General features: G+C 51.2%; 1 protein-coding gene across 3 annotated transcripts in view; it reads left to right on the top strand.

Annotated features, from left to right (window-relative positions):
- kank4 (KN motif and ankyrin repeat domains 4) overlaps positions 1 to 14,147 on the top strand; it is a 42,639-nt gene that overhangs the window by 19,192 nt on the left and 9,300 nt on the right. For 2 of the 3 annotated variants that reach the window (XM_029147990.3, XM_029147989.3), the window contains exons 2-3: positions 9,980 to 10,053; positions 10,582 to 13,884. In XM_029147990.3, the coding sequence (XP_029003823.1) occupies positions 10,035 to 10,053; positions 10,582 to 13,884 (3,322 nt within the window). In that variant the 5' untranslated portion in view covers positions 9,980 to 10,034. Of the gene's footprint in view, positions 1 to 5,217; positions 5,414 to 9,979; positions 10,054 to 10,581; positions 13,885 to 14,147 lie in introns of those variants that run through there. The other variant, XM_029147992.3, reaches the window with a different exon arrangement.

Raw genomic sequence — 14,147 nt, 5'->3', positions numbered from 1 at the left:
GTTCTGGTTTGATCTCCACTACGCAGCGCCTGCAAAGCGCCTCTTATAGATCTGAGGTTGTGACACATTGACTGTCTGCTGTGGTTATTGTTAAGGCTTCTTGCTGGGTTTCCTGGCTGTAGTAATTATTAGTGATTTCGCAGCCCACCCTGTATTGTGTGGGCCCCTCGGAGCAGGGTTCAGCGCCGGAAGAGTCTCACGGTCTGTGAGAGACCAAAACCACAATCAGTTTATTGGCAGCCACCATTAAACTTCCTGTTGCCGTTTCTTCAGCTCTGCAGTCTGTCTCAGTCGCTCCCAAACCAGACCCCCACCAGCTTCACTGGCGATAAACGGAAACGGATAGAGACCGTCCACTGGAGGGTCCAGCTAAAATCAATGGAAGCTGATCGCAGCGTGATTGAGCTCTGGCTGCATTGTTTCACAGCTGATGGAAACATGCAAGCTCCAAGTCATCCTCATCCAGAGCACTGAGGCAGCAGGAAATAAAATTGATTTTGTTGTTTTATGGTTTATTGACTCAAATAAAACGCTCATAAAACAGATGTAGGGCCACGGGTCCCATCGCTCTCCTGTGCAGACCATTCCTCCCACGGTCCCGACGCCGTGGAAGGATCCAATCGCTTCCTACTGCGTCGCGTTCTGGCGTTTTCTTTTTTACATTAGCTTTTGTTTACACTTTGCAGAAGGAGAAGGCAACAAAGCTGTTGTTCCACACGTCACCGACTGTGATGCAGATGGATCCCTGCTCTGCTGCTGCTCTCCTTCACAACAAGCCACAACCACACACTGCTCATGTTCTGTTAAGGTGGAGCTTCTCGGGCTCTGGTGTGAGTCTGAAGTAACAGGACGCACCAGGATAATGTGCTGTTATGAGCCACAGAGGAAGTGGACGTGAACACAACAAAGGAACGTGGCCTCTTTGCATCTCGGCACACGGAGCAGAGGCAGAGGCCACTGAAGTGTTGTGTCCAACTCTTAGAGGGGGTGTAGAGTCTGATACTACGACCTTTGCCTAAAAATGTACAGTATCGCACTCTTGTTTATCGCTGCCACGCATGCAGACGTGTCCGTTTCAGCGCATAAACAACCGCTTGGCCGCCTGAAGGCCTTATCAGCGGCCGGCCTCCCTCAGGACGGGAGCCAGGCCTGGCAGCTACAGCCCACCTACGCCCAGTGGAAAGTGCTGGTCACGGACCCGTCCAGACACCTTCAGAGCAATGGGTGCTTTCTTCCACAATGAGGGCACAGCCTGCACCTGTGTGGAGCCTGAACCACAATATCAGCAAGCGACACGTTTGCAGAAAAACTGCTTGTTCTACGCTTCTCTTGTGATTTCCTTTAAGGAGTCGGCGAAGAACAGTAGAAGCGAACGGGAAGAAAAGGCAGCGAGGTGGCTGCGGATGATGTCATCGGTTAGAGGTCCAACAACAGGGTGTGTGTGTGTGTGTGTGTGTGTGTGTGTGGCACAGTGTTCTGTAGAGCATGTTAAAGATTAGGAATATAGGCTTGACTCTAAACACTGACTACAAAGAGGACTTCAGGGGAAATGTTTGGTACGGTGCCCCCCTCCTCCTCCTCCTCCAACACAGGCAGCACCTCATCAGAATGTACTGTAGCCACTGCTACATTTGGTAAATTGGCTCTGGAGGCAAATCTTCATGTCTGAACGCCAAACAATAAGTCAAACTCAGAACTTGCGTTTCATTCCATCTATCACTTTCTTCTTTGCACTTCCCTTCATTTTCCTGCGAGCCGTTGCTACTGGACTGTTTGCCAGCGAAAACACCGGCGCCCACTCGGACGCTGCAGACGGCGCTCGCGCCCTCGCAGATAATCGTGCGCTGCGAGACTTGGCGTGACATAGCAGACGTAGCAGGCGTTTAGGAGCAGGAGCACGTTCCTCACAGAACAAGAAAAACGCCATCAGCTGCTGTTCCCACAACTGGGACCATTTGAGAAGCATGTAGCGTTTGACACTGGGATCTGATTTGAGGTGCGATAACGAGCAGGAGGAGGAAAAGCCGCTGCCGCCGGGAGGACGGCGCCGCGTGGGGCCGCTAATCATCCGCTATAATTACTCACCACATAATACAAATACTGGCTTTTGCAGACGTTTGGTTGTGGCTCCCACTGCTGTAAAAACATTCCGCATGTGACTGCAAGCTGTTGTGCTCAACTATGTTTATCAGATGGAAATGAAGCAGTTTTCGCACTTACACACAAATACACTGCAGAACCTTAATGCTTTGCACATGCCTGTTGTTACTTTGGCAGTTAGTTGTGTGCTTGTGCTCACGTCTGCTGCTGTTGTTACGTGAGGAACGTCTCCTTGAAGAGTCCTGAAGAGCTGTGTCTGCCGAGGTCTTAAGTCCACAAGGGGTTTAGCTTCACCGATGATCTGACTGCTGATGAAGGTGTCAGGATCGGTGAATATGGCCTCAGCAGCTGACTCTGTTCTAGTTCAGCCAAACGCTGTAGGAACAGGAAGGTGCCGTAAACAAGCAGCAGTGAGGGCAGCTGCACTAAAGGCCGGGCAAAGCATCTTCAAGGGATGACACACTAAACTGAAGGCTGAAGTGACACAGTAGCATCACCCGTCCATTTTACTGGACTTTGACCTCAAGCCCGCTACGCTTGTTTCTGTTGTATTCCATCCGTTGTGTATCATATATTTCCTTAACATGAGAGCGAACAAGATGGACAGGCGGTGTCCAACTTTGAGACACAGTGAAAAGAAAGGGGAGGAATGAGTCTCCAGCAGTCCCCGGGGGTCCCAGGCAGGATCTGATCGCTCCTGACACAAGACAGTTCATGTGATCGGCAAGAGGGAGACTCAACCCTCCAGGCCGCATCCCACCCTCTTTCAGTCCACTGCGTTGGATGAAAGGATGTGAGCTGATTTCACTCAGCGTGTTGGACGCACAGCGAGAGGGGAGGATTTCACCACAGAAGCTGTAAACAGTGTCCAAGTGTATGATGTAAAGCTGACGCTAAATGGGCTCCGTCAGGCAAGCGCTGGAGGTCAAAGGTCAAGGGACATCGTCATCTGCAAATGTACACATTGACTTTTTTTTTTTTACTCAAAAGCGCTGTAGGGATTTTTATATCGGCCTCTGTGGTTTCGTGCCTTTTGCATTGGTACATATGAATCGACTTGGAGTGAATTGAACAGTTAAAGTGCGAATGAACAAACTCTCAGAAGTGTGACTGTCGACTCGCTGTTCTGAATCCCTCACACGACATGAGGCTACGGATACAAACACAGTCCCGGCGTGTTCGCAGCCGAGCTGTTGAGGAGTTTAGAGCGTCTTCCACAAACCGACTGAGAGGCGACTGCACGCGTGCGATGAGTGACGGGAGCCATCAGCCTGTTTAAGGGCAGGTAAATACTCACCTCATTTACACTTCAGAGGCGACGGACGAGCCAAGGTTTACTCATTAGGCCGCGTGCTGGCGTGGAGCTGCGCCGCGCTGACTGCAGGGATCACTTGCTAAAATTCACAGAGATGATGGCTCAGATGTACAGTGTGGAGCTTGACCTGGTAAAGAGTCGGCCTCCTGAGGCCTCATGGCAGCACAGCGGGGCTCCACGGAAGTCTTCCAGTAATAATTAGAGCGGTGGATGGGGATGATGGGAGTTCAGTGCAGGACAAGCCCCGTTCCCACCGGCTAAACACACGCACGCACGCACGCACGCACGCACGCACGCACAAAGTTGTGATAAACATAAACACACTGAACTCGTTTGTAACACGTCTCCCTGGATATTTGCACTAGAGGAAGTCCCAGACTTGACACCCGCTCACATCTGCACACGCTCAAAACACACAGAGAGGCAGTTACTGTGATCACACAGCTTTTTGTCTTTGTTTGTGCGTTTGTGTTCTACTTTGAGCCCATTTGTTTATTCAAGGGGGTCAGTGCGGATGTTCTGGGCCAGTTGGTTGCAGTGGGACCCGTCAGTGAATCCATGGTCTTTAAATGAATGGGAGCAGCAGCATCTCTTCTCCCCACACCTCCACCGCCGCCCCCTCCTCGTCCTGCGCTCGCTTTGTTTTCCTCCTCCTCTGCTAAGGTTAACAGACAGGCGGGGTCAGCAGCAGTCACACAAACAGAAGCAGGAAGGACAGGAAGTCAGAGGAGCCGCGCGGCAGGTGAGAGGGAAGCGGCCCCTCGACAGACGCTGCATTTGCCTGACTCATCGTCCTCGTCCTCGTCCGCGCTTCCATTCATTTATCCCACATCAGTCTCCTCTCCTCACAGTTTGCCTTCTGCAGCTCGCTCGCCACACATCCATTTTGTGTGCGTCTTCGCCGCGTGTGCGTCTCGCTCTCCGGGTGCACGTGTGCGTTGCTGCTGAGTGGCGCTGTCTGTGCACAGCTTTGGCAACTGACACAGGGATGAGTGGGCTGGCTGACAACCAGGCAACACACACACGCGTGCAATCAGCCACAAACACACAACATCAACACAACGAAAAGCACGCACTGCAGAAAAACGGGCATTGAACGTGTCAATGTGACGATCAGCCGCTTCCTCCTGAAGGAAATCTGAGTGCGCTCGTGCGCGTGTCCCGCGAGCGACGTGTGCGCGTGGAAGGCTGTCGTCACGCTACGATCGCTAGCGTGTGATTTTGTTATCACTATTTAGAACTCCCGTGTGTGTGAGGCTGCGCTAACGCGTCCGCTCAGCTTTGCTCACCCTGCGTTTGACTGTTTTAGGTGTTTGGTCGTTGTGCGTGTGAGGCGGTTGTTTTTTCCGTCTGTGCGAGTGGACGTGGATGTAATGTGACACGGCGACGCTGTAAGTGATCTGTTCCTCTGTGGCGACACGCAGCGCACCTTCACTCCCATTTCTGCTTCTCTCAGTTTCCCTCCATTCCTTTTCTTTTCCTTTTTCCATTTATTCCTGTTTTCTCACTCTGTTTTTGAAAACTCTTCACACCTGTAAACGCTGACATATTATGACCCACATGGCCCCAGCACAAACTAATTAGCGCCTGCCGTTACTCCACCACTTTCGCTAACGTCCGCGCGCGGAAGTCGCCGCGATGCTAACGTAGCTCCAGCTCTGTGCTCCACTGAATAATAGAGGATGTGTCACTTCCTTTATTATGAGAGCAGGCGGCCACACCTCGGGATGGGACCTCTCTCCAGGGCGCCAGCTGGAAACAAGCTAAATGCCTTTATTTGCTTCATGGAAAGAAAAAGGCCGTTAGAGGGAGGGCACGGGTGGAAGCTTATCTGCTCTATGACAGGGCCGGTCCAGCAAACCCACGTCCACACTCACACAGATAAAGCTGAAAAGTGTCTACTCGCTCTCTTTGTGCAGCTCAACGTTTTAATCTCTGAATTGTTGCTATCGACGTCCTCAAAGCGTCGCATTCAAGGAACAGAAGCATGAACTGGAGGTCAGTCGCCACACGCTTCCTGGAGGTCGTCCGTCGTCTTCCTGAACAGACATGGGATCTGTGTTTACTGTTCTTACAGCCACTTTCCTTCCACAGAGGCGAGGGAAATTGCCAGACGAACAATAGAAAAATGACTTGAAAGACGTTTAATCTCTGTTTTTGTATTAGCCTGATTTTCTATTGCTTACATTGAAAGAATCCGTTTCCATTCAGCAGCGTGAAACAGAAGAAACTATTTCCATCAATTCCTTTTTCACTGCTGATAACATGTTTTTAGCTTTTTCATTCCTTATTATAACCAGGTCATTACTTTTAGCTTGTTCACTCAAACATGTCTGCTTATCAAAGTACAGTTCACACTATAGCTTTAATTTGCAGTTGCTCATAAAAAAAGAAAACAATTCAATTCAATTCAAATTTTCAGCAGCCCTGTGGTGTAATCTTTCCTCTAATAATGCTCAGACTCACATTTACTCTGGGGCAACAGCCAGATGTTGATGAACACAAAAGGAACAATCTAGTCCCTTCTGAATACAGACACTGTTACAGTGGACCAGACCAGATCATACTGGTTTGGCACTGATGCTGACCCAGAATCTACCTGACACAAGTGGATTGAAGACGATTAAAGGCAAATTGAGCCAGTGCATGTATAGCGTAGTACAGCCTAGTTGTAATGTGCCATCCATATACGCAGGTACTCCCAGACTGGAGTGAAATGGACTAGACTGTTCTGAAATAGCTCCTGTAGAACAGAAGGACTGATCAGTTCCCGCAGAGCAAACACAGACTGAGCAGTGGCAGTGAGATATCAGATAAATGCCTCTGGATGCTAACAGCATTTGATCGGGCAGCAGCATAAAGTCAGCTCTTCATACATTGGACAATCCAACACAGGGTTGAACTAACTAGATAATTCCTGTTCATTGAAAGTTCTAAAATCCTTTAAAAGGTAAACACGATGGAAAAATTATGTCTGCAAGTGGCTCAGAACCAGGTCAGAAAATATTCATTGGCTGTGTCGGCCTTGGCTGCTGTGCTGAAACTGTGAGTTTGCAGGATGTGCTGCAGCCGTAGGACCAAAGTTTCCTCTGCTTTGCATATGTGGCGACTTTATCGGCATTTTACGCTGCTGCTTCAACCTTTTTGAGTCTATCTCGGGCTGCGAGCTGCCATATTAAGCTGGACAGTGCTGCCTCCATTCCCAGGGGAGCACTGGGGTAAACACAGATAGCTGGTCCCACGTCAGGCCTGCGATAAGGCTTCAGGACTGTTATTGTTGCTGCTGGCCTGTTTCTGCGGCCGCTTGCTTCCCCGCGTCCTTTCATAGCTGTGTGTAGAGCGGCAGCTGCAGCGCTTCAGTGTGCGAGATCGTAATCCATTCATGTGTGAGCCGTTTCAAGGAGCATGTGCAGTACGGGAGAAAGCGACAGGAGAGCTGAGAGCCACCTCTGCACGGAGCAGATACGAGTGAGCACAGCTGCCACTCCCTTTTCGCCCCCTCTTCGCTCTCTTGCCCGCCCGCGTTCTCTTTCCCATCCGCCCACCTCCTCCTCCCTGCTTGCACCCTCCAGTCCCATTTCCCGTTGGCCTGTCTTCTGACTGAGTCTGCTCTGCGTCAAGTGTATCACACTAATTCAATCTCCAGTTCGCAGGCGCCCCAATGTAATGACCCATGGCATTCAATTAATGTTTGTCCCGCTTCTCGGTGGGGTGGATGAGCAGTAATTTTATGTCTGCTGTATGTGATGGTGATGGTGACCCAACACACATGTACGTGTATATAACTTGGGATGTAATTTGAAGTGTGGTTCATGGAGTTAAACTGTGCCACAAAACCTCAGGTTAGAGACCGATCACAGGACACATGTGACGCTCATTAATCTGCTCATTCAGTGCTACGAGGGTGACAATTAAATACATTACACTGCATTATGAATGTGACTGTAAACAATGCAACATGTGTTTATAAGTGTAATTTTAGGACATCTGTTAGAGAGACATGCCTCCACATGAATAAACAGCATTTAGTTTAAAATAATCCACAGCATTGCCATCTAGTGGTTAATGTCTTAAACCCAAGGCCAAATAATCCGCCTTTTAGATTCTTTGCATGAAAATTGATCATAAAAATTTGAAAGTTGATGCAACAGCACGTCTCATTACAGCCTCATTACAAGCGTTTCCTTGACCTTAGCACAACCTGCTACCTGGCCTGTGTAGTTAACACAGAAAACAGAGTCCTGCCCTTCGCACCTAAACCTGAGAATAGAAACTGAAACTGGCTTGAAAGACAACTTGTGGCTGATGACACATGAAAACCCCTGGCTGTCACTATGATCTTATTTACTGTGCTCTCGTTACTCCCGTCTTCCGGGCTTCATATTAACGATGTCATCGCCTCCCGACCAGCTGTCACCGTTATTGGGTCGGTGCTGAGAGATGGCGGCGCGTCCTTCAGGAGCCACGCGCATGCGAGGAATATGCTCTATAGCTGTTTGTAGCCTCTAGCAAAGTGTATCAGCTTGGATTAGCATAGCCATTATGAGCTTTTATTAATATTGCATCAGGAACCCTGTGTGCATTGTACAGTGTCATCGGGGGCTTCTGATTTTAACGTGGATAATCCAGTTACTGCCTCGCTGTAATGCAGCACATTTAATGTGAGCGCACTCAGACTTATTCATTCATTTATAGACTGATGCACTGCACGGTTCGTCAGCGACGGTAATCATAGCACTTGTAATCACTGAGCTCACCAAATGCAGCCCGGCTCCCGTGTACGGCCTTCATTAGCCACACAGGCAGCAGGAATGACTCTAATTAAAAGATGAACTTTCAAAAAACCCTCACAACTGCACTGTGGGGACGGTCGGGGCAGCTCTTGGCTGATGCTGTGGCAGCGTTTTCACAGCGTCATCATTTCTGTCCACTCCATTCCTTCCTGTCACACCCGTCATTTCATCCTGACCATATTCCTCTTCACCTCCTCTCTGCCTCCGTCCCTCCTCCATCCTCCACGACTCTACCTCTGTCTTTTCGTTTGGGTAATGATCTAATTAAGGAAGGTTTTGTTGCCTGCCCACTGTGTATAATTGCCAGCGGGGTCTGCGTGTACTTCACTCGGCAATTACGAGCAGCATTCTTTCGCTCCTGAATCGCCTAATTAAGCCTTAAGGACAGCGAGACGACTGTAGTCGCATTAGGCATCAGGAGGAGTCAGGAATACCCGCGCTCCCCTGACTACTCCCAAGAAGTAGTGGATTGAAAAATGGTTGCTATGGTAGCAATCACACGGTGTCAGATCCAGTGCAGTGCCTGTCAGTCAGTCGGTGTGTGTGTGTGTGTGTGTGTGTGTGTGTGTGTGTGTGTGTGTGTGTGTGTGTGTGTGTGTGTGTGTGTGTGTGTGTGTGTGTGTGTGTGTGTGTGTGTGTGTACTGTATCTGTTCATCTGCAACACAGACAACATTTCTGCTCTAGGTCACCTACTCTTTTCATTATTAAGACTCGATGTCTGAAGACGGAGCAGGGGCCAAATACGGCTTGTCACAGTCCCCGTTCGGGGCCCTGGGTGGATGGCTGTCATTGTGATTGATAATACCAGCTCCTGTAATGCTTGCCTTGCAATATGTCTGCACTCAGCACCGCGCGGCACACGGGGAAGCCTGTGGCCTGGACCGTACACCTCCCGCCAGCCGTACGAAACCCAAACATATCACCTCAATATGCTTGGTTTGTCAGCAGCGTGTCTTTACGCCGGATTATTTTCACCGTTATACACTTCTTGTCGCGTGGATGTATCAAATATAGACAGTTGCCGGTATTTCCTTAGACATCAAAGCAAGCATTTCAAATGGGGAAACTACCTCCAAGGCAGCATCTCTATTCCCTCAAGACCAGATGAAAAAGACATGAAATGACAGCAAACATTGTTAAAATGGCTTTTACAGCATTCAGATACAACATGGGTAGTTAAATATAAAACTATTTGAAATATTCCCTCTCTTTATATAAACATGCTTTAAGCTAATATGGAAATGGAAAAGCACTATTCTGGTCAACACAGCAACTCATAATTTGGCGCATTTGGCTCCTGTGTGGCAGATGCTCCTGGACTGTGGTGGTGGAACTACAGTATGTGGTGGCATCAGAAGCTCTCATACATTATTCATAGGTGCTCTGTGGGATTTGGGCCAGAAAAATGTGCCGCTCTGGTGTATTAATACCTTTATAGTCTAAGTCCACTGTATCAGCGTGAGGTCTGACTGCGCCTCATAGCAGTCTATGGCGTGGCAGGTATTGTTTGAGCTGAGGTGTATGAGCTAACCTGATGCGGGGGCAAAGGGAGGGTGGTCAATTTGTGTGAGTCCTGATGTTGTGGAAGTTCCTGAGACACATAGACAAATGAAACTTTGCCTTTTCTTTTCTAACAAATCTGCAATCATTATTCAATGAAAGCTAAACATCCGGTTTATGAAAAGCCTTTCATTAAAAGATTCTCAAATCTATGCATTTTCCCACATGTTGCTCACGTTCTTACTAAGCGCTGTGGTGTTTTGTTTCTAGGCTGCCAGGTCCAACTGTAGCAAACACAAGTCGATGACTGAGGACTCTGCATCCCATGATGGAGAAGAGAAGTGGTGAGTGCTGCTGAGCAAGCACTGAAAGGTTCTTTGTGTCCTTTTATCTCATGTAAAACCAGGTTTCATTCAGTGACATCACATAGTGTCTGACATAAAGGGATGCACAAGGGTGTTCCCAAAGGACAAAGCTGGCTACAGATTTGTTTGCTAATCGCCGTCACACACTGTATTTATGCATTACCACAGCATGAGCAGCTTTTTGCATTGCTGATTAGTTTGTTTTGGTGCAATCACTGCATGATAATTACTTCCCAGTAAGTGATATGTTTTTACGTAACCCAGCACCGCGAGTGCATTCGGTGCTGCGCGTTTATATGGGGGGGTGAACCGTAATAGTGATGATGATCCTTGGTTCGTTTCCTGTTCATTTACTTGACAAACGAGGCGGCTGTCAAACAAATGAACATGCAAATCAGTTTTAGCTATTCAACTCCATGACTAATGCAGTCGTTGCTGATGTTGTTGTTCAGTGGAGGAAGAGCTTGCATTGGTTTACTGAACGACTTTCATGTTGATTTCCTGCAGCCAACGGTTTCCAGACCAAGGCCAGTGACGGCGGCGCCCAGAGGAAGCAGCTCCCCTACTCGGTCGAGACTCCCTATGGCTTCCACCTGGACCTGGACTTCCTCAAGTATGTTGACGATATTGAAAAGGGCAACACCATTAAAAGGGTTCACATCCAGCGCCGGGTGAAGGGCCCACCCAAATTCAGTACTCTACCTAGGAATTTCAGTCTCCCTGGGCACGGAGCCAGGCCTGCTGCCAAGGAAAAGGACAGTGCATGGTCTGGGACTTCCACTCTGGGCCCGAAGCCCAAATCACGGGTGACAGAGGTCCAACAGATCTTTGATTTCAGAGCAAGTGAAGGGACCTCTAGCCACAGCAGCAGGGGTGCAGCCAGTCAAGGAACTGGCGTTGTTTCAGCCAAGCCAAAGGATGAAGTCGGGGCAGGAGCTCGTGTTGATGAGAGCGCAGCGGGGATTCAGAACCGCCCAAACCTGCTGCGAGCATCGAGCATGCCCATCACCCTCCAGCAGCGCAAAGGCTCGGATTCAAGCAGTCCCGATCGTGCTCTGGGAACGCCGGAGAACGGATCGACTGAGAACATGTTCCGTGCCTCACCAGACATAATAGAGAGACGCTGCCTTCCCCAGGACCGAGCCGGCCTTCACCAACAGATCACAGTGGCCCTGAAGCGGGTCAGAGAACTGGAAGAACAGGTGAAAACCATTCCAGATTTAAAAGCTCAAATCTGCTCGCTGAGGGAGGAGAGGGAGAAGCTACTGGTTCAGCTCCAAGCCCAGATCCAAGCGCAGGCCTCCACATCGACGCCTACTAAAGAGCCCAGTACAGAAGCTGAACAACCTCAGCCACAAGGACACAGACCATTAGAAAGGCTCAACCTGGACCTGACTCAAGCAAGAGTCCAGGGTGTGCAGGTGACCAGGAAAGAGACAGTAACGGAAAAAAGTGCATTACAAGAGGATGCAGCACATGGAGAACATTGTAGGTTTTCAGAATCTGAGAGGGGAACACATCCGTTAGGACAATCAAATAAAACAGAGGCATCAGAGAGTCCCGTGGAGCCGGCAGTGAAAACGCTACAAAGAGACTCCCTAGAACAGGAAGTGTCAACACTTACGGCGTCTGATCAAGATGCAGAAGCTGGAAGGGCTCAGTACGGAAAAGCTGAGGCCTCTCAAAGTGTGCAGACGCTGCAGGAGAAGCTGAAGATACTGGAGGCCAAACTTACTCAGGCCACAGAGGAGCTGGAGAGAACCAATTCACTTTTGAAAGAACAAATAGAGGAGAACAAAGTGAAAGAGGAGAAAATACTACAGTTGAGTGAGGGAATGATAGTGGAGGTTTGGACGGCAGGAGCACATGACAGGCCACGAAGAGAGAGCATTGAAGCAGGAACAGAGACCGAGAGGGTGGATTTCACAAATCAAGAGACAGAGACAGAATCGCCCGGCACTGTGGACCAGGGAACAGACACAGACAGGATCTGCATTGAAGTGTGTTTACCAGAACCAAGCGCTGGCAGCGCGGATCAAGGGCCAGCCGAAGCTGACACACGCGACCAGGTGACCGAGACGGAATCAGAAGCGGCAGCGAGGACCCCGCCGAGACCCAGAGCCGACAGCATGGAGCGGGGCACGGTCACCGAGAGGATCGCCACGCAGGACCAGACCACAGAGACGCCGGTGGCCGAACGGGTGAACCAGGTCACAGAGACAGAGGGGGCGGCGGTGACCGACCACCCTCAGAGGCCCAGGGCCAGCAGCGCAGACCGGGGGACGGAGACGGAGAGGGTGGGCACGGTGGACCGGGTGACGGAGACGGAGGCGGCGCAGAGGACGGACCAGCAGACGGAGACGGAGCTGGACCGACGCCATGACAACAATCCCAGCAGAGATGCTGGCACTGGGAGCCAGCCGGAGGAAGGCGTGAGCAGCGAAGGACGAGGGGACGTGGACCCTACGGTCAGCGATGGAGTCAGAGGCAAGGAAGCAAATGAGAGAAGTCCAAAAGACAGGAAAGACGTGGTCGTGAAAGTGGCAGCTTTAGAAGAAGCAACTGGACAAACATCTGTCTTAGAACCTGAAAGCCAGAATGAAGGGCAAAGCAGTGCACCTGCAGTGATTGTGATTAAAGAAAGTGGTGCACAGGACACTGCTAAAACTCCAGAGACCGTGGAATCAAAACCCACTGGAGCCAAACCCACTGAGCTGGAAAGTGTGGAGAGGAAACCAACAGCAGCAGGAGAGACTGTGTGCGCGATAATCAAAGAAGCTGTGCTCAAGGACAAGGTTGTAATAGTTTCAGAGGAGGCAGCGGTGAAGACAGCAGCTCCTGTGAGACCTCAGAGAGGCCGTAAGCCTTCAGCAGAGCAGCCGTCGGCTCCTCAGCTTCAGCCTGCGCCTGTGCGTCCCCGTAGAGGATCCAGCGAAACCCAAGGCCCGGCGCCGCAGACGAAGACCCAGGATGCACCACAGCCCGAGCAACCCAGCACAAAGATCACTGGTACGTCCACAGCTGAAGGCAAGACCCAGTCAAAGAGACCCCCTGGTGACGCCAGTGAGAAAAAGCCTCAATCCCAACCACAGGCTGAGAGCCAGGGCCCACTTCCTGCCCCCAGTGAAGTCCAAACCCGTCCCAAATCAATTAAAGCATTACAGAAAGGATCCAGTGTCTCACAACCTTCTAGTCGGGTAACAGGAGAAGCCAAAGCCCGCCCGACGCGCCAGGCGTCCACTGACCTCCAATCTCAGCCTCAGGGCTCCCGCAGGAAGAGTTCTAGCGAGGGTCAACCCCCTCCACGAAACACCAGCGAGACACAGTCCCCACGCAGAGGCTCCGGCGAAGCGGCTCCTCGTCGCGGCTCCAGTGAAGCCCAGGCCTCCCGCCGGGACAGCGCCGAGTCCCAGCCTCCTCGCCGGGGCTCCAGCGAGTCGCCAACGTCTCCCGCCGCCCTGGGTCAAGTGGTGACCCGGCTCACGGGGCTGCTGGGGGAGCAGTGGGCGCAACTGGGGAGCGGCTCCGGAGCCCCGCAGGCGGCCGTCCAGCCGGAGGGCGCCGGCGCCGCGCACAAACAGGCGGCGGGGAAGAGGGCGGAGCCCGTGAAGGGGGCGGCGGCCAGGCCGGCGGGGAGAGGAGCGGCGGCGGCGAAGGGAGCGGCGGCGGCGGCGGGGAAACCGGCGGCCAAGGCGGGCGCCTCCAAAATGAGCTCCATTCAGAGTCAGCTGGTGAGCTCCCTCAGCGTCCTCTCCGCCTTCTACTCCCCAGGACAGAAGGCCGCGGCCGCCAGCAAACAGCAGGAGCAAGGTAGGACAGTACACGCAGTGAGCGCGCCATCTATCCCCGTCCGTGCCCGACCACCTTAAAAGTAGGGACCGCCCGAGATTTGTAGGGATTTGGGAGACGCGCTAACAGACAGATGCCGAGGTGCTGCATTCACAGCAACCTGCTGAGCCGCCGCCGTGGCTTGTTTGCACTGCAACTTGAAACCGAGGCGCTCTCCTCATGTATTATTTAGGAATACGCTCCCAGTGCTGTCAGGCCGTGTCACTTAGTGTTTATCGACAAAT

The sequence above is a fragment of the Betta splendens genome, chromosome 4 (assembly GCF_900634795.4).
Source record: "Betta splendens chromosome 4, fBetSpl5.4, whole genome shotgun sequence".
NCBI lineage: Eukaryota > Metazoa > Chordata > Actinopteri > Anabantiformes > Osphronemidae > Betta > Betta splendens.
Note: the sequence above shows the minus strand (reverse complement) of the source record. Positions and strands in the feature narration are given on the sequence as shown.